The sequence below is a fragment of the Geotrypetes seraphini genome, chromosome 3, assembly GCF_902459505.1.
Source record: "Geotrypetes seraphini chromosome 3, aGeoSer1.1, whole genome shotgun sequence".
Taxonomy (NCBI): Eukaryota; Metazoa; Chordata; class Amphibia; order Gymnophiona; family Dermophiidae; genus Geotrypetes; species Geotrypetes seraphini.
Window position 1 is genome coordinate 19,439,287 of NC_047086.1, and position 24,943 is coordinate 19,464,229.

The 24,943-nt window shown below is 41.3% G+C and overlaps 1 protein-coding gene across 3 annotated transcripts in view; it reads left to right on the forward strand.

Moving 5' to 3' along the window:
- ASCC3 (activating signal cointegrator 1 complex subunit 3) overlaps window positions 1-24,943 on the forward strand; it is a 938,401-nt gene that overhangs the window by 632,843 nt on the left and 280,615 nt on the right. For all 3 annotated transcript variants that reach the window (XM_033936490.1, XM_033936487.1, XM_033936488.1), the window contains exons 25-28: window positions 4,999-5,219; window positions 14,046-14,131; window positions 19,491-19,657; window positions 19,770-19,915. In XM_033936490.1, coding sequence (XP_033792381.1) covers window positions 4,999-5,219; window positions 14,046-14,131; window positions 19,491-19,657; window positions 19,770-19,915 — 620 coding nt within the window. The remainder of the gene's footprint in view (window positions 1-4,998; window positions 5,220-14,045; window positions 14,132-19,490; window positions 19,658-19,769; window positions 19,916-24,943) is intronic.

Below are 24,943 nucleotides of genomic sequence, written 5' to 3' on the forward strand. Positions count from 1 at the left end.
TAACTGGTTGCACCATACCATCACACTACCACCGCCAGTTTTGATTGTTTGTACGATGATCTTATTGTGGAATGCAGTATTTGCTTTACATCAACCCTAATAGGACCTGTGTTATTCAAAGAGTTCCACTAGTCTGTTTATAGAACATTATCCCAAAAGACTTGGGGGATCATCCAGGTATATTTTTATAAATGTTAGATGAGCACTGATGTTACTCTTGTATAGCAGTAGTTTCTGCATTTTTACTCTTCAATGAATCCAATTTTTGTTCAGTCTCTCTCTTATTGTGGAGTCATGAACGCTGACCCTAGCTAAGGCTAGTGAGGTCAACAGGCTTTGTGGTGACTACTTCATACTTATGTTAAGATTAAAGGTCCTTAGGTATCTGGCCAATCTGAGTCTTAGGCCACTCCCACTGTATTCCAGGATGCACTGAGAAGGAGACCTAAGGAGCCTGAGGCATCTGAGCCAATCAGGGCCTTAGTTCCCTTCCCAGTGCATCCCAGAATGCAACAAAAAGGGGAAGGCCTGCCATTTTGGAGTGACAGGCCTGCTGGCTGGAGGGTGTAAGCATCCCTCTGGATGGACTTTCTTCTGGAAAAGTACAGGGGATGCCAGGGGCTCTACAGGTTTGGTGAGAGGGTCTGGAGGGGTTATTACCAGTTTGTGGGGGGGGGAAGGGGTTGAGAAGTTCCAGGCAGGTGGCAGCAGGATGGAGTGGGCATTCCTTCTGCCAGGGGAGGGGGGTTCCCTGCTTCAGCCACTCAGCTGATTGTGGCAGGGGGATTCCCTTACCGCAATCAGCTCAACGGCCATGGTGCACCCTAACCTGGAGTACTGCGTCCAGCACTGGTCACCTTACATGAAGAAGGACCCGGTACTACTCGAAAGGGTCCAGAGAAGAGCAACTAAAATGGTTAAGGGGGGAGTTGCCCTACACTGAAAGATTAGAGAAACTGGGCCTTTTCTCCCTTGAACAGAGGAGATTGAGAGGGGACATGATTGAAACATTCAAGGTACTGAAGGGAATAGACTTAGTAGATAAGGACAGGTTGTTCACCCTCTCCAAGGTAGGGAGAATGAGAGGGCATTCTTTAAAATTGAAAGGGGATAGATTCCGTACGAACGTAAGGAAGTTCTTCTTCACCCAGAGAGTGGTAGAAAACCTAACTCTCTTCCGGAGTCTGTCATAGGGGAAAACACCCTCCAGGGATTCAAGTCAAAGTTAGACAAGTTCCTGCTAAATCAGAATGTACACAGGTAGGGCTAGGCACGATGGACTGCTGGTCTGACCCAGCAGCGGCAATTCTTATATAAATTCTTATATAAATGTAGGCCACTTCTGGGCAAAACCACGCCCATGCCCAGCCTTGGGCGAGCTTAAGTGTCCCGACGCGTCTCCCTCAACCGCGACAAATGCCTACAGTGTAGGCACCCTACCTCAGGTTTCTTAAAAACGTGCATCCCGATTGGCTGCTAGACAGCAGTAGGATGTCTACCACTGCCTACAATCAGGACACCTGTTTATAGAATCTGTCCCTGGATGCTTGAGTATTTGGAACGTCATTGATAGATGACTACACCAAAATGTATGTGTTTAGCTATTAGCAAAGTATGTTAAATTTCTGTTATTTTTCCACAATAAAGTGAAGATATTGAAGGTTCATTCAATAAAATACTGTTAGATTTTTTGCATCAAATGTATTTTTAGCAATGTATAGTTGCTGAGTATGAAAATATAAGTTGTTGCTATAATCAAGAAATTTGCTCTATTAAGTAAAAATAATAGCAAATTTTATGAGAACCGAAGCTTTATGTAATCAATGACTTCGAGGGACCCCAGGATAATCTTAAAAAATTTTTTAAAAATTATTTTCTGATCAAGCACAATCAAATTAATGGGAAAAACTTCAATTTGCACAGTTTTTCGAACTTTAGGGTTTTCTAAACAAACCCTACTGTACATGGATGACTTCTGCTCGGCTGAGGGATTAGCGGTAACCGAACATTCTTGGTGATGGCATAGTAGAGTGAAATCATGTACCCACAGCCTTGCACCAGGAAAAATATTTTGGTGTTTCAGAAAACACTTAAGACTTTCTTATTCTCAGAGCTTGCTGAGATGTAGATAGGAACTGGTGCTTTGTCAGAAACTATATACTACTACCACTACTACTATTAATTATTTCTATAGCGCTACCAGACGCACGCAGCGCTGCACAGAGTCATAGAGAGTAAGAAAACAGTCCCTGTTCAAAAGAGCTTACAATCTAAACAGGCAAAGACAGACAAACAGGATGTCATGGATACAGTTAAGGGAAACAGTTAATCAGCGGACTGGGTTGGAGGGCAGAGGAATAGGGTTATGGATTGAAGGCTATATCAAAAAGGTGGGTTTTCAGTCTGCTTTTAAACAAGGGAAGGGAAGGAGCTTGATGGACAGACTAGGGTAATTTATTCCAGGCCTAGGGGGCACTACTGTGTCTTTGAGTTTATTATCTTGTTTTAGATTGTTGATACTTGTTCTTGGGTTATACTACAGATTTGGAAAGTCAATTCATAAGTATTAGATTAGTATGAAAAGACCCCCATGTAAAGACCAATTTATATAGTCTAAACAGAAGAAGTAAAGCACAAAATATGTAGAGTTTTCATTGCTTTTTTAGTTCATATTAAATTCATTATATTGTAGTTTACACTATTTGTTAAGTAATATGTGTAATTTGAGTTCTTGGAATACAAACGTGTGACTACAAAGTGCAATCATTGGGCTAGATTCACTAAGCAAACCAATCGTGTACCAATTGGTTTACGACCCCAACCCGGCAGCGAACCCAACATTTTTCAGGCACACCGACTGGGCTGGCCAATCACAAAAGAAGCGACTGCTGGAGACCAGTCGCTCAAGGCCTTTCCGGCTGCCCTGACTTCTGCTGCCCTGCTCTCTGCCCTGTCAGTCCAGATCTGCCTCCCGTTGCCCCGATCTGCCTGCCCCCGCAGTGCTAGCCCGTGGTTTTAACCCACAGGCTTCTAGCAGGTTAAAACCATGGACAAAAGAAAAATTAAAAAGCCGACCCAGAGATCCAGTAAAAAAAAAAAAAAAAAAAGATTGCAGCTCTGACGGGCATCCACAGACCATCTACAGATGATCTGTGCATGCGCGCAGATCGCACAACAGCGATCCATGCAGGCAGATGGGGGCGTTCCTCTCATCACCCCTATCTGCATATTTTTCTTTCCTGAATTTGTCGGACCTGCCCGGATCGGGCCCGATCGGGCAGGTTAGTGAATCTGGGCCATTGTCCCTTCCTTAGAGAATGGAAAAGGGTTAGATCTAGCACAACCCAATTTGATTCCCATTTATTTATTTTAATTTCTTATATATACCACCTGTAAGCTCAAAAGCAATTGAAGCAGGGCATTGTAGTTATTTTTCTGACTTATAGGGCTCACAGTCTAAGTTTGCAGGGTTATGTAACTTAAACATGCAAAATTGCATGTGCACTGTATTATAGTATGCACTGAGGCCCTGATTCTATAATAGCCGCCTACTGTTAGACACCTAGATCAGTGCGGCTAACTTAATTTTTTAATTGACTTAATCAGCGCTGACAATTGAAAGCACCATTAAAAACCACTTTGAGGTAGATGTCTATCTCATGGCACCTAACATCAAGTAGGTGTGGTTAGGGATGGATTTGGGGCATAGTGTAGGAGTGGACTGACTTAGGTGCATTCATTTAGGTCAGGAAAACTCTAGCCTAATTAGCAGTGTGCCTAAGGATTCAGTGCCTAACATGATTCTGTAAATGGTACCTGATGTCAGGTCAAAACCGTGGAAGACAAAGGCGCGCGCTGACAACTAAGCGCAGCGCGGAGGCGCGTGCCAAAGAAAATAACTGTTTTTAGGGGCTCCGACGGGGGGATGGGGGGGAACCCCCCACTTTACTTTAAACAGATCGCGCCGCGTTGTGGGGAGTTATAACCCCCCACATTTTACTGAAAACTTCACTTTTTCCCTAAAAACAGGGAAAAAGTTAAGTTTACAGTATAATGAAGGGAGTTACAACCCCCCAAACCACCCACAACGCCGCCGCGATCTGTATTAAGTAAAGTGGTGGGGCTCCCCAACAAAAACCCCCGTCGGAGCCCCTAAAAACTGTCATTTTCTTCGGCACGCACCTCCGTCTTGCGCTCAGTTGTTGGCGCGCACCTTTGTCTTCCACGGTTTTGTCTATGAACCTAGCAGCTGATTGAGAACTGCGTTGAACGGCACCCAGGAGTTAGATGCCATTTGTAGAATCTAGGCCTGAATGCTTGATAAACTAGTCTTAAAAAAAGAGACTTGCTCATGTGATGCTCTAGATTTTGGGTACCATAACTAAAGTGCGCCGGACATTGGCGCGCCGACAAATCTGCGGCAACATTTGCGCACAGGACTAATGCGTGCTGCCAGTTTCAGACCTTCAGGTTTACACTCTAAGGGGAACCCCACTCCCCAGTACACTTAGAAGTTCTGGCGCTCATATTGGGGGTGGGGGAGTTGGGGTGGGAAAACCCCCCCCCCACTACATTGAAAACTCCCAAAGAAAGGAGAACGGGAGTTTTCAGTGTAGTGGGGGGATTTACACACACACACCCCAATGGGAGCGCCAGGACTTCTAAGTGTAGTGGGGGGTTCCCCCCCAACACACACACACCCTCAGAGCACAAACCTGAAGGCCTGAAACCGGCAGAAATGGCGGCGCACATTAGTCCTAGGTGGGATTGTTGGTGTGCCAATGTCCGGCACACTTATGTCGGGTCACCAGATTTTGTATGATCCAAGGCTGAGTCTCACAATAAAAATATCATAATTGGCCTCCAGTAGGTGGAAAGCACTTGGATATGGATGTAGGTTCATGTTCAAGTCCCATCTGGAAAAACAAAACAAAACAGGTTTTACACAGATGAAGCTTTTAATTTATTTACCACTAACTATATATTATTTAATTCTAGAACTTCTGGATCTTCAGCCGTTGCCTGTGACAGCTTTAGGACATCGAAAATATGAAGCTTTGTACAAATTTACTCATTTCAATCCTGTCCAGACGCAGATATTTCACACAGTCTACCACACTGACTCCAATGTACTTCTCGGAGCTCCAACAGGCTCTGGAAAAACAGTAGCAGCAGAGTTGGCCATATTCAGGATCTTCAATAAGTACCCATCGTCTAAGGTTTGCAGAAATATGTTTAGTTGTTTTACATTGCAATCTTGATCAATACAAAAGGCAAATGAATACCTGCCCAAACTATCCACCTGGAGGAAACAATTTTCAAAAAGTCATCCAGTGTGTAGAATACATGGAAACTTTGTACTGCCATGGTGAGGCCAGTTTTCAAACATATTGTCCATGTATATTTGCAGCTGTTATTCCTATAGATGAGTCAAGGGGACCAAAGGAGTGTGTGTCCCACGGCTATCATAATGGGAAAAAGCAAGAAGTAGAACATGCAGAAAGTCAGGATTCAACAAAATCTAAATCACAGTCTTTATTCACAAACAAGTGTAGAAGGTGTTTGTAGAAGATTCAACATGGCTGTGTTTCGGCCGTCAGTCTGTATCAGAAGTCAACAAAACTTTATAAATATACAGAACACAAAATGACTCAATTAAAAAAAAATAATAATAAGCTTGTGTGACCCTAATATAAGTGTTCTGTTGAAGGTATGGTATATGTATTTATCTGTATTTTCCTCTATTGATTTAAATGCACCCTTGATGAACCATAAATCATTATTACATGGGAGAGATATATCTTTTTCTCCCTTCTATTATTCATTTTTACATATTCAGTTTTTTAGGAGATTAATGCACTTTTTATTTCTTTCATGTTAGTATTCCAAGTCTTGTGTTTTTATGCATGTGGCACATGTATTAGGATTATATAAATGAGAGAAGGGTATATCCTCTATATCCCTTCCTGTAACTCACACTTCTCAACAGGTTAGTCAAAATGAATTTCAGTGGTAACCGACCCTCAGAGGTACCACCGTGATACTCAGAGTGCATTCACTGTATCCGGCTTCACGTACCATATCTTCACCGGGTCCTATTAGATAAGTATTCTTAATTTTTCAAACTTTTTAGCAAGGTTTACTGTATGTTAATAATACTTAAAAGTACTTAACTTAGGTTGGTTAAGTGGTCAAACTGATAGGGACATTCGTGCACGAAACCAGAAAGCAGAATCTAGAGAAGACAAGGTAGAAAAAAAATTTATATATATATGTTTGTTTTGCTTTAGGGGACGTGCGTCACTGTTTCTGTGGTGTGCAGAGTCCAGCTTCTTGGTGGTTCAGTTTAACCTTTGTCTACGTATTTCTATTTTATCCCCCTTTTACAAAACCGTAGAGTGTTTTTAGCGCCGGCTGTGGTGGTAACAGCTCCAAAGCACAAAATTTTATGAGCCTCTGAGCTGTTACCACCGTGGCTAAAAACCACACTAGAGTTTTGTAAAACGGGGAGGGGTTAGTTTGTGATGACATATTCCATAGTAGGCAAAGATGTTCTGCGTGTTCGAAAGACACAGTATTCTCTTTGGATTGATCTGTACTAGTCTGGCTTGTTTAGTTGTACAATGGATGTATTGATGTACTGCTCACTGCAGTATGTAAGATGCTGCCTTTTCCTAGGTACACTCCTGTGTGACGTGTAGATTGTTACTAAAAATCACGTTTTTCATACAGAGCTGCTGACATGTAATTTAGATTGCAAATAGAAAACAGGCATTTGTTTTTAAGGTCCTTCCAAACCACACCCCCTTCATATCTTTACACACGTCTATCCATGGGAGTTTTTTAATATTTCCACCTATGTATGTTATGATTATTATCTGTGTTAAATTGGAAGTGAGACCTAATCTATCAACCGTGTATGGGCCTCTTAGTTAGGCTTTGATTATATTCTCCGGCAATGAATTCCAGAGTTTAATTGCCCATTAAGTGAAGAAATATTTTCTTCGCTTTTAAATCTACTACTTAGCAGTTAGATCATATGCCCCCTAGTCTTAGTATTTTTGGAAAGAGTGAACCCGTGATTCACATCTACCTGCTCCACTCCACTCAGTATTCTATCGCCCCTGAGTCATCTCTAAGCTGAAGAACCCTCGCCACTTTAGCCTTTCCTCATATGGAAGTTGTCCATCCCTTTTGTCTCTGTATCTTTTATAATTCTGCTCTCTCTTTTTTGAGATGTAGAGACCAGAACTGCACACAGTATTTTGATGTGCAGCCGCACCATGGAGCGAAACAAAAGCGTTCTAACATTCTCAACTTAGGGACTTAGCCTGCATTCATGTACTTCATGTGATTTTATTTATTTATTTTGTTTTTTATCCCGTTCTCCCCAATCAGCTCAGAACAGGTTACAGGTCAACACATATAACATACTTTATATAGATTTGCATGCCTGTCACTTCCATTATATGCAAATCTCTCTCATGCATATTCATTAGGGCTAGCCTGAAAAACTGATTGGCCTGGTGGACAGGGTTGGGAACCACTGCTTTAGATAACATGTTGTACTTTTATTCTCAATACTTTGTACTTTGCTGATTGTCCAGTTTCTCTTCTGTCTAAACCACCTAGAAGTTATTTGATTGTTGGCGGTATAGAAGAATTATGTTATGTTATGTACAGTAAACAGGTTACATAATGACATATTTACAGTAATATGTTTTCATCCTTACTCAACATATACAGAAGATCTAGCTACAACTTGATATACTTACAATGCAGTGGGTTCATCCTAGCTTGACATATACAAAGGATCTATTTACTTAGATCCTGATTGTATACATATATATCACCCCAAAAATTCTGTGCTAACTAGAACAATGCTTAATGTAATTCCACAAGATGCACATACTTTTTGAACATAACATAAGAATAGCCTTACTGGGTCAGACCAACGGTCCATCAAGCCTAGAAGCCCATTCTCACGGTGGCCAATCCAGGACACTATTATCTGGCCAAAACCCAAAGAGTAGCAACATTCCATGTTACCGATCCAGGGCAATCAGTGGCTTCCCTCATCTTTCTCAATAACAGACTATGGACATTTCCTCCAGGAAATTATCCAAACCCTTCTTAAAACCAGTGACGCTACCTGCTCTTACCACAACTTCTGGGTAATGCATTCCAGAGATAAGCACTTGTGTGTCACATAACTTTTAAGATGCATCTATTTAGGCCAGCTATGTCCAGGCTTAAATGCCCATGCCTAAATTGTGCATGGATTGGACATATTCTGTAACATCATGCTTAACTTAATAGGAATGCTCACGCCCCGCCCCTGCCATACCCTCTTTTCAAATTTGCGCACTGCAATTGGCATATACTTTTCATAGAATTGCACTTTCCAAGTTGAGTGCGTAGCTTTCACTTTGGGCTATATTCACTAAGCCCACCGATCAAGTTCTGACCCCTTTGCGACCCTATTTCCCTCTGACCCAATTCACTAACCTCTGTCCTGATCATCCTCCGATCCGCGCATGCAAATTAAGGGGCACGGCATTCAAATGTAGGTAGGCAGCGATTCACTAAAAAAATGAGGGACACCAACTGGGGCTGACCGATCAAAAATAAGCAACTGCTGAGGACCAGTCGCTCAGGTCCTTTCCGACTGCCCTCCCTTCTGCCGCCCTGCTCTCTGCCCCGAGTCTCCTGCCCTTCCCCGCAGTGCAAGCCTGTGGTTTTAACCCACCGGTTTAAAGCGGGTTAAAACCACACGCTTAAGAAGAAAAAAAAAGTAAAATTTCCTGCTCTGCCGGGCACAGAGGCCAGCGTATGCCATATGCATCAGGATCGCTGTAGAGTGATCCAGGCGGTCGGTTGAGGGCGTGATTCCGATCGTCCTGATTTGCATGAGGATGATTCGTGAATCAGCCTCCGGCCACGGATCGGATCGCTCACAGATCCGATCTGATCTGTGGCCTTAGTATCAGTTATGAGCTGTTAATTGCTGTAACAGTTACGAGGGGATGCTGAAAAGTTCTCAGCTAAACTAAGAAGGGAATGACATGGAGCCTTGAAACTTACAAGTTATTCCACATGTTCACCCCTAAGTTCAACACACTTGGTACATCATGTCTGAAGTTTCTGTAACCCTTCCAAAAAGTACTCTGATGTCTGGTCACTGAAATACTATTCCGCTGCTGCAGTCACCTCCGATTCACTCTTTTTAAAGTTTGAAAACAGAAAATAGTCAGATGGAGCAAGATCTGGCAGGTAGGGTGTATGGTCTATGCCCAACCATTGTATTGCAAAAAGAGAACTCCTTTCCGCAGTTTGACTCTTATTATTTCTTTCAATGCCTCCTTTAATTGGCATAGTAAGTTACAGTAGTATTCTGCATTATAACACCTTCCTGATACTACTACTACGCAGCATTGTACAGAGTCACGAAGAAGACAGTCCCTGCTCAAAGGAGCTTACAATCTAAACAGACAAGACACACAAATAAGATGCCATAGATAAGAAATTTTCTTACCATGAGCATATAAGAAACATCGTAAAATCTTGCTTTTACAGATTACGAATGATCCGGTCAATCTCTAAGTTTCTAAATATACTAATTCATTCTTTAATTATTGCCAAACTTGATTTGTAACTCATTATTAATAAATATTACACAAAAGGAAAAGAGACAATTACAAATCATCCAGAACACCGCCGTTAAACTTATTCATAATGGTAAAAAATATGATCCTTTTCTGATCAAATCTCACTGGCTTCCCATTAATCACCGCATCACTTTTAAAATTTTATTATTAGTATTCAAAACCCTTGATACTAACGAACCCCAATTTATCAATAAAGCACTTATTCCTTATAGTACATCGCATTCCCTTCAGTCTACTAACCAAAAACTCTTAGTGGTTCCTTCCCTGAAAATTATTGGAACTCGACGACAAGATATGTTCTCGGTGATGGCTCCACAACTTTGGAGAGAGGAAAATAATTTGAGTCATTTTAAAAGTAATTTAAAAAGCTTTCTTTTTAAAGATGCCTTTAATCTATAAATTATGTTCAAAAAAATTTACATTACCTTCCAGGTTTTCACCTACTCCCTCCTAATGCTTTTTTTCATTTATGGTTCTCTTCTGTACCCTAAAACTATTGAATTGTAGTTCTGCCCTTTTTCTTTTTTCCTAGTGTTTCGATTGGTCTGTATGTCTGTTGATCTTAACTATTGTTTTAAAAAATTTTAAGCATTATGTTAAAATAAATGTTGTGGGGGGGTTTTTCCCCGTTGTAACTCGCTTAGTAAAAATTAAATTAAGTGACTCATCAAATTAAAATAAAACTTGAAACTTGATACAGTTAAGGGAATGATTAATCTGCTGGCCAGGTTGATGGGCAGTGGAAGTGTCTACTCGACATTGTTTCTTGTCAGCATTCAAATATTTGGGCACCCACTTAGCTGACAGCTTATGCATACACAGCTGCTCATGGATTTTACACCCAGCACATTCCCTAGATATCTGTAGTATCACAACAATTGTTTTAGTCTATTTTCACCGATATGCCCAAATCAGGTCATGGACATGGTTAACAATTTCAGGAGTTGACATTGAGGCCTCCCAGACTTTGCTGCATCTTTGGTCTCAAAATTTCCATGCTGAAAGTTTGAAACATAGGAACATGACGGCAAATAAAGGCCAAATGACCCATCTAGTGTGCCCATCCGCAGTAATCATTATCTCTTTCTGCGGATGGGCAGACTAGATGGGCCATTTGGCCTTTATCTGCTGTCATGTTTCTATGACGGCTCGGAGTTCCACGGTTCAATCAATGATCTAAAACAATGTCAAAACATAGCATTACAATTCTGCAAATTGGCACTTTGCAAAATAAAATAACACTCTTTTCAGCTACAGTGCAAAATAACACTCAGAATTTAGGAAGTTGGTTGGGCTGTATGTATGCACAATCACCTATTTACGCTAAAAACTTATACTATACTAGATTATAGGCATATAACAACACTTAATTACAGCTAAATTTCCTCTTCATTTTTATATTATTTATTACAAATAATGAGGGTTTTTTTTAACGTTCCCAAAAATAAAATAGTATGAGATTTTTCTTAATTCCAAAGCTCTTTCCAAAGCTTAATAACAATATATTCAAAAGATTTACTTAAGGCACCATATACAGAATTTCGGAGTTAGTGTTTAACTGGCACCTTCAAAAAGATAGAAACAGGATGGAGTAATAATAATAATAACTTTATTCTTCTATACCGCCACAATCTTGCGACTTTTAGGCGGTTTACAGTCAAGAAAGCTGGACATTCATCGAGTTACAATATGCAGATAGTCAGAAGAAATACAGAGTACAGAAACTTTAAGAAAGCGAAAAATAAAATAAACAGTTTGTTAAGAAAATTCCCGAGAGGACCTGTTTGAGAGATGTCGCGAATTGCAAAGAATACAGCGAATGTTACAAAAATGCAGCGAATGTTACAAAAAAATACAGCAAATATTACAATATACAGTTTATTAAGAATTTTCAGAGGGGACTTTTTAGATGAAAGGTCCAGAAATTACAAAATATAGTTTGATTAGGATTTCAGAGGGGGCATATTGGGAAGGTTCAGAGGAAGGCTGCTAAAATGGTTGGTGGTCTGGGTCATAAGGCATACAGGGACAGATTTAAAGATCTCAATGTTTATATTTTGGAGGAAAGACATGAGATGGGAGATATGATAGAGACGTTTAAATACCTACATGGCATAAATACACATGAGGCGAGTCTCTTTAAATTGAAAGGAACTCCAAGGTTAGAGGCCATGGAATGAAGTTAAGACATGATAGCTCTGATTCTGCAAAGCACATCTAAAGTTAGGCGCCATTTGGATGTCCAAGAGTGGCGTCCTTTAAAGAATCGCACTCAGCACTGTTTAGACGTCTAACTTTCTAGGCATCCTTTAGAGAATCAGGTTTTAGGTGAGAGTTAAATGTCCAAACAATGTCCTTAATGATATCATATTTTATTATTATGATGTTATTAGAATGGAGATTTTATGGTGTTTTCATTATAATTGTAATACTGGGAGTTGGACCTGTTTAATGCTTGTATTTATTTCTCTTCCATCAGAGAGAGTGACTGGGATTCAAACCAGCAACATTAGGGTAGAAGGCTGTAGGGTTAACCAGTGTTCTACACAGTGAGCTAGCAAGTTGCATAGAAATTATAAAACTAGATCCTATAGGCATTGTAAAGGAAGTCTACATTTCAGCATAGTTTGGGCTTCAGATAGACCTGAGTTCTATAGATGAAACGTAGGCACAGTTGTACGTCCTTAATGCGATCTGCTAAATAGCTCTCTGGGTTTTTATTTTTGCTTTATTAAGTTCAAAATACATTTAATAAGGCACCACATAAACAGGGCACATCAGAACACATTATTTACATGCAAAACCTTCTATTTTTGTAGACAAACAGCAATGCTATTTGCTAATTAGAGGAAAAAAGATCCATTAACCCTCTTTTTCTGACTAAACAGTGCTCCAATCAGCTCATTCTTGAAAACAAAGAAAGCACATGAAAAAAAAATATAGATTGCATACATAACTTCATTTGCAAAAGCTTAAAAACAGAAAAAGAAACCCCCCAGATACAGACCTTAGCAAGGCTTCTACTTCTTTACAAATGGAGGTGTGCAACTGTACAATGCTGACCTCATTGTGAGATCATCAAGGTGCACCTGCAAGGTAGAATGCCACAATTAAAATATGTACTGGAATTTGAACCAATGACCTCTGGAAGATAAGCACAGGGCTTTTAACGGGTGAGCCACAGCCACTTCCTTTTGGTTGTGGGGGTTCCTACCATGAGAGCTTAGTGATCCTAGCCATGTGAAGGTGAAAATACCTGAGAAGATCATAGCTTAGCAGATCCCTAAGCTATCATATCAGATGTGAAGAAGAAAGATATTAGTGGATGGTGCTGCAGCTCAAAGGATGGTAGATGTGTGGAATAGTCTCCCGGTAAAAGTGGAGATAAAGACTGAATTCAAGAAAACATGGGACAGATATATGGGATCTATTAGAGAGAAGAGGAGATAGTGGATGCTGCAGATTTTCAGACTGGATAGGCCATTTGGCTTTTATCTGCCATTATGTTTCTATGTAACATGTATTACTTTAGATTGTAAGTCCAGAAACAAGAAACTACTTATTGTACCTGTATGTAATTTGCCTTAAGTTACTGATTTAAAAAAAAAAAAAGTATGAGCTAAATCAAAAATAAAGAACTTATAGCTGAAAAGTTAGTTTGGTTTAAATTTAATCTGAATCATTAGTGAAACACTGTAAAAGCAGTTTGTATAGATGGGTTAAAAAAAAAGTTTGATCCCTGGGAGTGAGCATCATGGGATATTGGCTACGTTTTAGGATTCTGCTAGATATTAATGATCTGAATTGGCCACTGTTCAAAACCGGATTTTGAGCTAAATGGACCTTTGGTCTGACCCTGTGACTATTATGTTCTTATGTACTGAGTTTTTGAAAACGAACTTTTTGATAAGTCCTAATGCCCTTCACTAAAGCAAGAAATAAAATTAGAAAGTTCAACTATTTAAGTTGCTTGCACAGTTTTGAAATGGTTTGTTTTATGCCCAAAGAGTTTGGCCTTAATACAAATTACAGTAGAGAAAAAAAATTGCCCAGAAGGGATTATGAGAAGGATTTCTTCAAGAGGCTTGTGTAATTTTGCCCTAAGGGAGTAGATTTAAGGATTAGGCAGAAGGTAAATGCTATTTTGGACAAGTGTTAAGAAGTTTTCCCATCAAAATGTGAGGTGTATTAAATTCTGGAGCAAAAGATGCTCAACTTTAAATATTGTGTAAGCAAAGCTCCTTGTGAACTCTTCACACTTTGCCATATGTTTTCCGTCTCTTTAATCCAGTTCTTTAATAGCTACAATATTTCATGTACAATTATGATTAGACACTGACTTGCAAGCATGATTTTTATCTGTTTTACTTTGTTTAGGCTGTGTATATTGCTCCACTTAAGGCGCTGGTGCGTGAAAGAATGGAAGACTGGAAAGTTAGAATTGAAGAGAAGCTCGGCAAAAAGTATGAGTCTTTTCTTGTCTTGTCTGAGGATACATATACTCAACAGTGCAACATCCATGCCAAAAAATGAAAACTAGAAAGCAAGAGTTTGAGAGTTAGAGTTAATAAGGTTTACACTTCTCCCTCCATATTCGCGGTTTTGATTATTCATGGTTTTTAGCTTGCTGGCTCCTCCCCCAAAATGACATCAGCTTGCATAGAGAAATCGCTGATTCCAAGCGTTTACAGAGAAAATCGCTGATTCCCAGTACTTTGTTCACTGTGTTTTGCCTCTACTTCAGGAACAGGCATGTTATTTGCGGTTTCACCATATCCACGATGGTTTATAATAGAAAACAGCGAATAACATATGAAAAAGTTATTCGCAGTTTTTCTGTATTTGCGTTTCTGTTAATCCCCTATCACAGCGAATACAGAGGGAGAATTGTATTTTTCTATTAATCAAGTAATAGCCAATAGAGACAAGCATTTCCCAGCAAACAACCTACTGGAAGAGTTAATGGCAACTGGTTTGAATACAAAGCTACTGCATAGTACAGTGGTTAGAGCATCAGGTTGAGAACCAGGGAAGCCTGGTTCAAAATCCACTGGGCCTCCTTGTAACCTTGGTCAAGTCACTTGACTTTCTATTACCTCAGACACAAACTTAAGTTGTAAGCTCTCCAGGGACAAACATAGGTTTAGGAGCTGTGTAGCCACAAGTACCATAGCATCTGCAAAACTGACCTTAACTCTGCCTTCCCTGCCCCTGCCAATGTGATTAGCACCTTAACTCTCTCTCCCAGGACTGTGATACTCCAACCGGCACAGCACCCAAAGTATCAAGCCCAGTGAATGCAGGGCCTTGAGCAAGGCTTGGCTGCTCCCTCCCCCTCCAAACTTCCAGCTCAAGACCCATTGGCCTCTATGCTTTTTGTGTTGTGCCGGTTGTAATAGCACTGTCCCAGGGGAGAGACGTGAGATACTAAACATGTCACAGAGGGTCAGGGGAGGTGGTAGAAGCACTGAAGACCATGGGGGGATATTAGGGTGACTGTGGAGGGAGGGGAGACCATGGGATGTGAGGAGAAGGAAGAAATGCTAAGCAACCTGGGAGGTAGGAGGGAAGGTTTGAGAGGTAGGGAGAGAAAGAAATATGATGGGCTGCTGAAAAGTTTCATTTCATATCATTGAAATGAAAAGTGTCATTCTCTTCTTGGTTGGGCTGAGTACTTTGCAGCAGCCCTCATACTGAACACCATGGGGGGTAGAGATGAAAAGAAGAGGAGGAGAGAAATGCTGGACACTGATGGAGAGGATTCAGAGGAAGGAAGGATGCTGGTCATAGTTTGTGGGGGGCCTAAGACAGTGGTAGATAAGGAGAGATGCTGGAGCTTGGCCTCCACAAACAAAAAGGCATTCTACTGCTCCTGAAGATGAGGAAATATAATGTACCTTGAGCTATAATTTTAAAAAGATGTTAACAAAATGTAAATAAATAAAAATAAATACACATGGGATTAGATGTTCCTGTCAATCAGAATAGCGCTACCAGTTTGAAATTTTTTTCTTAAAAAAAAAAAAAAAGAAAAGTACTTATTACATTATCTGTTTTGTTTGTGACAATGTGATCTCATTATTTCAGATCTTATAGTGATCTTCCGAATCATAGCTTTTGTCCTTAATGCATTGCTTTAAAATCTTAATTCACTGCCAGGAGAAATGTGTCCTGAATTATTTCTATAACAGCTTCTCAAAGAGGAGGTGACAGTTCAGAAACTGCAAGAGCATACCTGAAATTGTAATAAACCAAATAAAGCTGACCAGTAGGTGTAAAGAAAATCCTATTCATTTCAATCGAATAGCCCGAAGTGGCCTTGTTTCTCCCCAGTAGACTGCATCAGGGGTAAGGCTGTTAAATCATGTATACACAAATTAAAATGAATCATGTATTTTTTAATGGGTATAACTTATGGGCAGACTGGATGGACCATTCAGGTCTTTGTCTGCCGTCATTTGCTATGTTACTATGTATAACAAATCAATAAATACAAGAATATTAAATTAAAATCTGGTCTGCTTCATTTGGGTCACTGTTTGTGGACACCGCTGCCTCTTTGTGTTTCTGAAATTGTAATAACCTTCGAACCCCGTGGACACTGAAATTTCAGGTCATGTATATGGCTGTATGAATTCCCAAGAAATAAAGCCTTTTTAAAATGACAGCTCAGATTCACCAAGTGCCAATATATTTATTGCATGAAGACGTAAGCAATGGCTGGAAAGAGGTTTGTCTTAGTCCAAAAGGAGATGAACTCATTGAGACAATTAGTCTCTGTAATAGCTTCGTTCTAGAAAATCTGCAAAATATTAATTTCTAAATAAATCACAAAATGAAAGGAATGCATTTTCTGGGGGGTTTTCTAAAGTCATAGAGTAGTGTGTACATTTTTTACAGTGTTTCAGAAGCATAACATTTTTTTTTTTTTTTTTTTATTCCCTGAAATAGCCATGCAATTAAAACTTTTAACTCTAGCTGGGTTTGCACAGTTTTAAGCTGAATTAATCATTACTTTTAGTAGTTTCTGTGAATATGTTCTTACAAATCAGATTTGATTTTCTGTTGGGGGGCTTTATTTTTACAAAATGACATAAGAATTGCCATCTTCGGATCAGACCCTGGGTCCATCAAGTCCGGTGTCCGCACACGCGGAGGCCCTGCCAGGTGTACCCTGGCATAGTTTTAGTCCCCATATCACTGTTTGCTTCTCAAGGGAGATGTGCATCTAATTTACCCATACCCGTATCACTCTATGCCACTCTTAAGGAGATGTGCATCTAGTTTACCCTTAAATCCTAGAACGGTGGATTCTGCAATTACTTCCTCTGGGAGAGCATTCCAGGAGTCCACCACTCGTTGCGTGAAACAGAACTTCCTGATATTCATCCTGGACCTGTCCCCCTTCAGCTTCAGTCTATGTCCTCTTGTCCGTGTCACACTGGACATTGTAAATAACTGGTTTCCCTGCTCCATTTTGTCAAATCCATTCGTATTATGATACTAACATGTCATCCCTATAAAAATGAGATACATGTCATATGGGTATCCTCGCTGAGGAGATATTAAATGAATAATATAAAACTTCTACTTGAAGCAGGCAAACATTGATCAAGCAAATGCCCTTCTGTTTTTTTCCCTTCTCTGTTCTCTTTCCGATACTAAATTGTAGTTCCTCCCTCCATTTCCCTCTCGTAGAAAGTACGTCTGTGATTCCCCCCCCCCAAATTGTTTGTCTCCCTCATTTTTTATTGTTCATCGCTTTGTAATCTATGTAAAAAGAGATTTTATCAAATCCTAAATAAACTTGAAACTTCTAGCAGAGATCTAAAAAAATATTCCTGGAAGCATGGGAATCCGAATGTCACCTCTATGCACAGCCCCGGCACCAGTCTATTCTGTCCCTTGCTTACCTCCATCCCTATGTCTTTCTGCTGACCTTTGTGGATCAGTGGGACTTTCTCTACTTTGTGTTCCATTCGGTCGTCCTCATGGTCTCCTCTCTGTTCTGAACTAACTTAATCAAATTCAACACTTATAGACTTCTTTCTCCTCTAATAAGAGTCCAGAGCTGCATACAATAAGGAATATTACAGGTGAAGGAAGAAAAAAAATTAACATTTAATCAAAAATTTATGAAATAAATACGTCTTATGACATTCATGATAATTTTTCATTTACATAGGAAGGTCATTCCAAATCTGGTGCCTAATCGGACCATTCTACAGGGCCTTGCAACTGCTGTGGCCACAAACCAATACACAGTCGTCTACTCTACTTCACAAATGTCAGAGCCACGCGGGGCTATAGTTTAGCACATGTATAATGTAGGTCTCAGAAAGAAAGATGTCATATAGATATGGTTATGTGAAAAGCAAAACAACCATAGTTAGTTGCTTAAAAATTTACATAGGCTTATAGTGAGAGCAGTAGACTGAGAACCAAGGAAACTCGGTTCAACTCCAACAGGGGCTAACTGTGATCTTGGGCAAGTCACCTAAACCTCCATTGCCTCAGATACGACTCTTCTTCTACCAACCTCGCTACGCTCATGTCACCCCTCTCCTTAAGTCACTTCACTGGCTCCCTATCTGCCTTCGCATACAGTTCAAACTCCTATTGCTGACTTACAAGTGTGTTCATTCTGCTGCCCCTCAATATCTCTTCTCGCTTCTCTCTCCTCTCTCCTTATACCCAGAGAGCTCCATTCCTCAACTAAGTCACTCTTAGCAATACCCTTCTCCTCCACTGCCAATTCCAGACTTTGTTCCTTTCATCTAGCTGCCCCCTATGCCTGGAATAAATTACCCAAGTTTGTCCACCAAGCCCCTTCCCTTGTTCAAAAGCAGACTGAAAACCCACCTTTTTGATCTAGCCTTCAGTCCATAATCCTACACCCCACTGCCCATCAACCCAGCCAGCTGGTTAACCGTTCCCCTTAACTGTATCCATGACATCCTGTTTGTCTGTTTAGAGTAGGGACCGTCTTCCTTGTGACTCTGTGCAGTGCTGCGTATGTCTGGTAGTGCTATAGAAATAGTTAATAGTAGTAATAGTAGTAGATTGTGAGTCCTTTAGGGATAAAAGAGAACGCCTACTGATCGTACACAGCTTAAAATCATTCCTTTTCTAAGATGCATTTGATTTATGATCATCCTTTAAGGACTTTTAAGTCTTCGTTAGCACTTCCTTTGGCTGCTTCCCTCCCTTCTCTGTTTTCCTTTTTTCTTCTTTTTCTTTCTAACAGTGTGGTTCTGCCCAGTCACCTCTCGTCCCAGTATGTTATTGTCCGTCTGTAGCTCTTATGTGGTTGTCTTTGATGTTGTTTTGTCATCCCTCTTTAAATCTTTACATATATTGTAAAACCGCTTTGAATTTTGATATAGCGGTATATCAAATTTTAATAAACCTGAACCTGAAACCATACTTAGGGGGAACAACATAGATGTCCTTGACAAAAACAAAGCACTCTACACCCAAAAAGAAAAACTTTATTTCTACTTCTCCATTAACCCTGAACTGACCGAATAGATTTCATTTTATTCCACAAAATCATTTAGCAATATTATAAAATCTTTAGACTTTTAAGGCTTCCCCCTAGTTGTGGATTCAGTGACCAGAAAGAATGAAAGATCATAGATCACGCCAGGGCCTTTGGCCTCATGCCTGCCGCTGCTTGTGGGAAAAGATGTGGTTGACGCTGACATTTCCTGAGTGATGTTGCTGTAAATATCATCCACTCTTGTCCCCTGGGGATGCCTTATGTGTGATAGCTGGCATTTTGAATACTACATGACAGCAAACTTTTTCTGCCAATTTTAGAGTCGTAGAGTTGACTGGTGATGTGACTCCTGACATGAGAGCTATTGCCCAAGCCGATCTTATCGTTACTACCCCAGAGAAATGGGATGGTGTCAGCAGAAGTTGGCAGAACAGGAGCTATGTTCAGAAAGTTTCCATTCTCATCATAGACGAGATCCATCTGCTAGGTGAGCATCTCTGCCGTAGCCACAGATGTTGAACTGGGAGGCGCCGCTTCTTCGCTTGGTGTTTTGACATTTGACCTCACTGTATGATTAATGCACATTCTGCTTTTCCTAGGGGACGAGAGAGGCCCAGTGCTTGAGGTCATTGTGTCTCGAACCAATTTCATTTCTTCTCATACTGAAAAGACTGTAAGAGTAGTTGGTCTATCCACAGCCTTGGCAAATGCTAGAGACCTTGCTGATTGGTTGGGAATCGGCCAGGTATGTGAAAAATGTGACTAATAAAAAATAAACCATAATTGAATGTGAGACATGACCTGTAGGGTAAAATAAGTCGCTTTTGACATTTAACACTTCAATTTTACCTGGAGACCTGGTCATCAAATGTATTTGCAATCATCAGCCTTGTTAGAGAACAAGTTACATTACATTACATTACATTACATTACATTACATTAGGGATTTTTATTCCGCCATTACCTTGCGGTTCAAGGCGGATTACAAAAGGTTAATTTAAAAATAGAGTTACAATGATTAGCTAGAGAGGTAAGTTGTAGGTCTTATGAACATTTAGCGGGTTGTTGAGGGTGGGGTGGTTTGTAAGGTAGTTAATAGGTGGTCATATTGGAGATTCTTTTGTTAAGTTTAAAGGGTATTCTCCTTGCTGACAATTGGGTTTATGAAGTTGGGTTAGAAGAAAATGCTGTGTCTTGCCATGTCAAAATGAAGTTCAGTATGCACAATCCATTAATTTTCACATTGTATTTCCCTATAGTTTAATTTCCAGCTCACTTTTTTTGAGGGGGGTTGGGGGAGGAATATGTTATTTTTTGAGTGCAAGGTGAGCACTATGTTAAATTGCCTTAAAACCAAAGCAAAAGTTGTTATATTCATTGATGTCACACTAGAAACGTAGAATATACTGTAGTGGCAAATAACAAGAGTAAGATACATTTAGTCAACCTGATTTGTTTCTTTTTAGAATGTGAAAGACAATAGTTGATGTTCGTTTTTCTCTACTTTTCATCTGGGGATATTTTGCACGTATCCCATTCTAGATTACAGTCATTGTTTTAGCCTTGACTGGGAGGCTATTTCATGCCTTTATCATCCTTTCCTTGCATAAATATCTTCTAATGCTACTCCTGATTCTCTCTCCCATCATTCTAGAAATTTATTTGCACCAAAAAAGATTTTTATATATCTTTGAGGTATTCAAAAATGTCTACAATATCTTTCATCTCTCTCTCCTTTTCTTCAGGACTTATGTGTTTTTTTCCTTGCTTTAGGCTCGGTACAATTTACTGTCTCTGTTCTGTGATATGTACAACCTCCAGAACCAATTCTGTTACGTCCCTTCTGGATTCCATGCGCTTGGTGTTCAATTCCAACCTGCAATCCGGGAGTTGCAGAAATCCAAACACTTTTCTGAACGCATGCTCCACTCCCTTAGCTTGAGAGCTAGAAAACATATCCAGTTACAATTTCTGCAAGCAATCCGTGCAGAAGTCTTTTGCAGTTGCTCTGCTTCTTTTTCTTGTTTTGTGTTTTGGGAGGGGTTCACTTAAAGTTCATTTTTCGGTGGCTTCAGTGCCTTGAGACCCCTTCTCAGTGGTCTCCTATCGGAGGAAATGATGCAGTCACGCGGTGCCGGACTGCTGCTTCACAGATAAACTCTGGTGGATCTGTGGAGCCAGCCTGCTGTGTGCCACCCTTACTAAACTCAGGGTCTTACCCCTAGGAGTTTGCTAACCCACTGATCTTGCCAAGGGTTTTTAGCACAGGCTGTATGCGTCTGGAGTGAAACCCACCCAGGTTTCAAAGCGCAGGCTGCCTTTCCCGCCCCCAAACGCGTGGGTAGGATCCTTGGGGGCGGAGTCATAGTCGGTGTCCAGCTGACTGGCAGTCTGAAGATCTTCAACTCTGGTCATTTGGAGAAGTTTCTGAGACAGAAAATCCTTTCTCTCCATACAGCTGTTATTAAAATTGCCAACAGGCAAGGCACTGCAGAATTGTATGTAATCCTCCATTATTTCCTATGGGAACTTTGGAGGTAGCTTGCTGAATGCATTTAAAGTTGTTTTTCACAGTTTCTGAGGTAGGGTTTAGGTCCCCCACCTCCCCAGACCCCAAATCACTATTTTTTAATTTTCAGGTTTTGTTTGTTTTTTGTGTGAATTGACTGGCAACAGCCATCTTGGATTTCATTGAACTTTTTTTCAAAGTTTTATTTCTGCCTCAGTACCCCTCGATTTGCTTAAAACTCATTTGGGATGGAATGTGTGCATTCATTGTGTCAGATTGGCGCTGGATCGGTGACCGTGTACCACGATCTGTAGTTTAACTGGGGGAGGGGGCAGGAGCTTCGGACTTTGCCTCCTCTGGGTACTCTAGCACTGGGGAGCCAGCCTGGGTCTGTGTCTTCGGAAAAAAATCTCTCCCAGAATCCATTCTGGAGTCTGGCACCAAGCGCCTGTGTTCTGAGTTTTGGGACATTTTTGACATGGCGCGTGTACCTCAACAGTGCCTTGTCATGGTTGCCTGATATGACTGTTTACCAGATTTTATTCCGCTTCACTGGAAAGTGTATTCTTCAGACTCATAAGAACATAAGAATTGCCGTTGCTGGGTCAGACCAGTGGTCCACCGTGCCCAGCAGTCCACTCACGCGGTAGCCCTCAGGTCAAAGACCAGTGCCCTAACTGAGATTAGCCTTACCTGCATATGTTTGATTCAGCTGGCGGGCGTGTCAGGTCTTTCTCAGCCTGTGGTACTGGTAGCAGAGCTTCCTATTCGAGAACTCTCTCGTCCGACAGTGGCAGACCTTGATTGCAGTAGTGGCCCTTCAGATATTATGCCTCTCTTGTCTCCTGACACTGCTTCTATTTTGGATCCAGCCGAGACTAGTCCCTTGCCGAGATTAGTCACCTTGGCCGCCCTGAGAGTCTGGATTTTGGTGCTGATCCTTCTATCCACAGACCTTTTAAGCTTGGTTCTGTCCACTTTTTTTTATTGCTGATGTTCTGAAAGAGCTCAAATTGGATTCTCCACCTTCCACTCTTTTTTCCATCCCATCCAGAGCTCCTTGGTCTTGCTACAGAACAATGGGATACCCTAGGAAGCTCTTTCTGACCTTCTAATGCTATGTCTAATCTTTATCCCCGACTCCTGATTTTCAGCAGGTTTTGAACAGCCTAAGATGGATTCCACCGTGGCTCAGGTTATACAGTGCATAGCCCTCACTAGGGATGGGGGAGTGCTGAGTCAGGGCTCTCAGGATCGCAGGGTGGACATTGTATTGGAAAGCCTTTTGAAGTGATGTCTTTAGGTATCAAAGTGTCGGTGACCGCTTCCTTTATGGTGTGAGCTTGTCCTACCACTGGAGGTGCATGCCTGTCCTCCACTGGGATGGATGGTGTAGCTTATGTGGCAGACGCCTTTCCTGCTCTCTTCGCGTTCTTAGTAAAGTTTCTGCTTATATAGTGTCTATGCGCCAGACTCTTTGGGTCGTTATTGGTGTTGAGGGCAGGCTCTTCAGTCCCTCCCTAGATGTTACCATTGCTTTGGTATGTCACCTAGCATATGGAATCGGGAAGGGACGTAACAGAATGGAAGATTAAGTTTCTACCTTCAATAATCTTTCTGTTAATCCCTGTAGGATTCCATATGACCCACGCTCTCTGTATGCACTCAGTTGTTGAATAGCCTGCTTCTTTCTGCTTCAGTTGTTCTCCTTGCAAGCTTGAAGTCTTTCTAGCCAGTTGATGGATCCTGTGAGCGGTATTTCCCTTCTGTGAGTATGCTTTGCTGAAGGCTGTCTCATGTAGGTGCGCATTGCACGCAGCAGGTTAGTTCTACATTGTTCCTCAATGTTTGGCTGGATTGTCTTTGTGCATGTTTATTACTTGTTTCATGTTTTGCAGAGCAGACCAATTCAGACTTTGTTTATGTTGCTGGGTATCTTACCTTGTACACCCTTGTCATGGATTTGTTCAGGTATGTTAATGGAACATAAGAATTGCCGCTGCTGGTCAGACCAGTGGTCCGTCCTGCCCAGCAGTCCGCTCACGCAGCGGCCCTCTGGTCAAAGACCAGCACCCTAACTGAGACTAGCCCTACCTGCATATGTTCTGGTTCAGCAGGAACTTGTCTAACTTTGTCTTGAAACCCTGGAGGGTGTTTTCCCCTATAACAGACTCCGGAAGAGCGTTCCAGTTTTGTACCACTCTCAGGGTGAAGAAAAACTTCCGTAAGTACATATGGAATCTATCCCCTTTCAATTTTAGAGAGCGCCCTCTCGTTGTCCCTATCTTGGAAAGGGTGAACAACCTGTCCTTATCTACTAAGTCTATTCCCTTCATTACCTTGAATGTTTCGATCATGTCCCCTCTCAATCTCCTCTGTTCGAGGGAGAAAAGGCCCAGTTTCTCTAATCTTTCACTGTACGGCAACTCCTCCAGCCCCTTAACCATCTTAGTCGTGCTTCGCTGGATCCTTTCGAGTAGTACCGTGTCCTTCTTCATGTACGGTGACCAGTGCTGGACGCAGTACTCCAGGTTAGGGTGTACCATGGCCCAGTACAGCAGCATGATAATCTTCTCCAATCTGTTTGTGATCCCCTTCTTTATCATTCCTAGCATTCTGTTCGCCGCCGCCGCACATTGCGTGGACGGCTTCATCGGCTTGTCGATCATAACTCCCAAGTCTCTTGGGAGGTATCTCCAAGTACCGCCCTGGACATCCTGAATTCAAGCATGAGATTTTTGTTACCTGCATGCATCACTTTACACCAGGGGTGTCCAACCTTTTGGCTTCCCTGGGCCACATTAGCTTGAAAAAATGTTTCTGGGGCTGCGCAAATGCACAAACACTGCAGCAAGACAGAGGAGGGAGCCAGCAAGACGGTAAACACCCAGGGGCAGCAGAGGAAAACACTGCATCACCCTCGACTGGGACCACACAAAATACTTCACGGGGCCGCATGCGGCCCTCAGACCGCAGGTTGGACACCCCTGCTTTACACATATCCACGTTGAACCTCATCTGCCATGTCAATGCCATTCCTCGAGCCTTATTATGTCACATTGCAGATCTTCGCAATCCCCCTGTGTCTTTCCAACTCTGAACAACTTCGTATCATCTGCAAATTTAATCACCTCATTCATCGTACCAATGTCCAGATCATTTATAAAGATGTTGAAGAGCATGGGTCCAAAAACCGAGCCCTGCGGCACCCCACTGGTGACGTTCTTCCAGTCTGAGTATTGTCCATTTACCCCCACTCTCTGT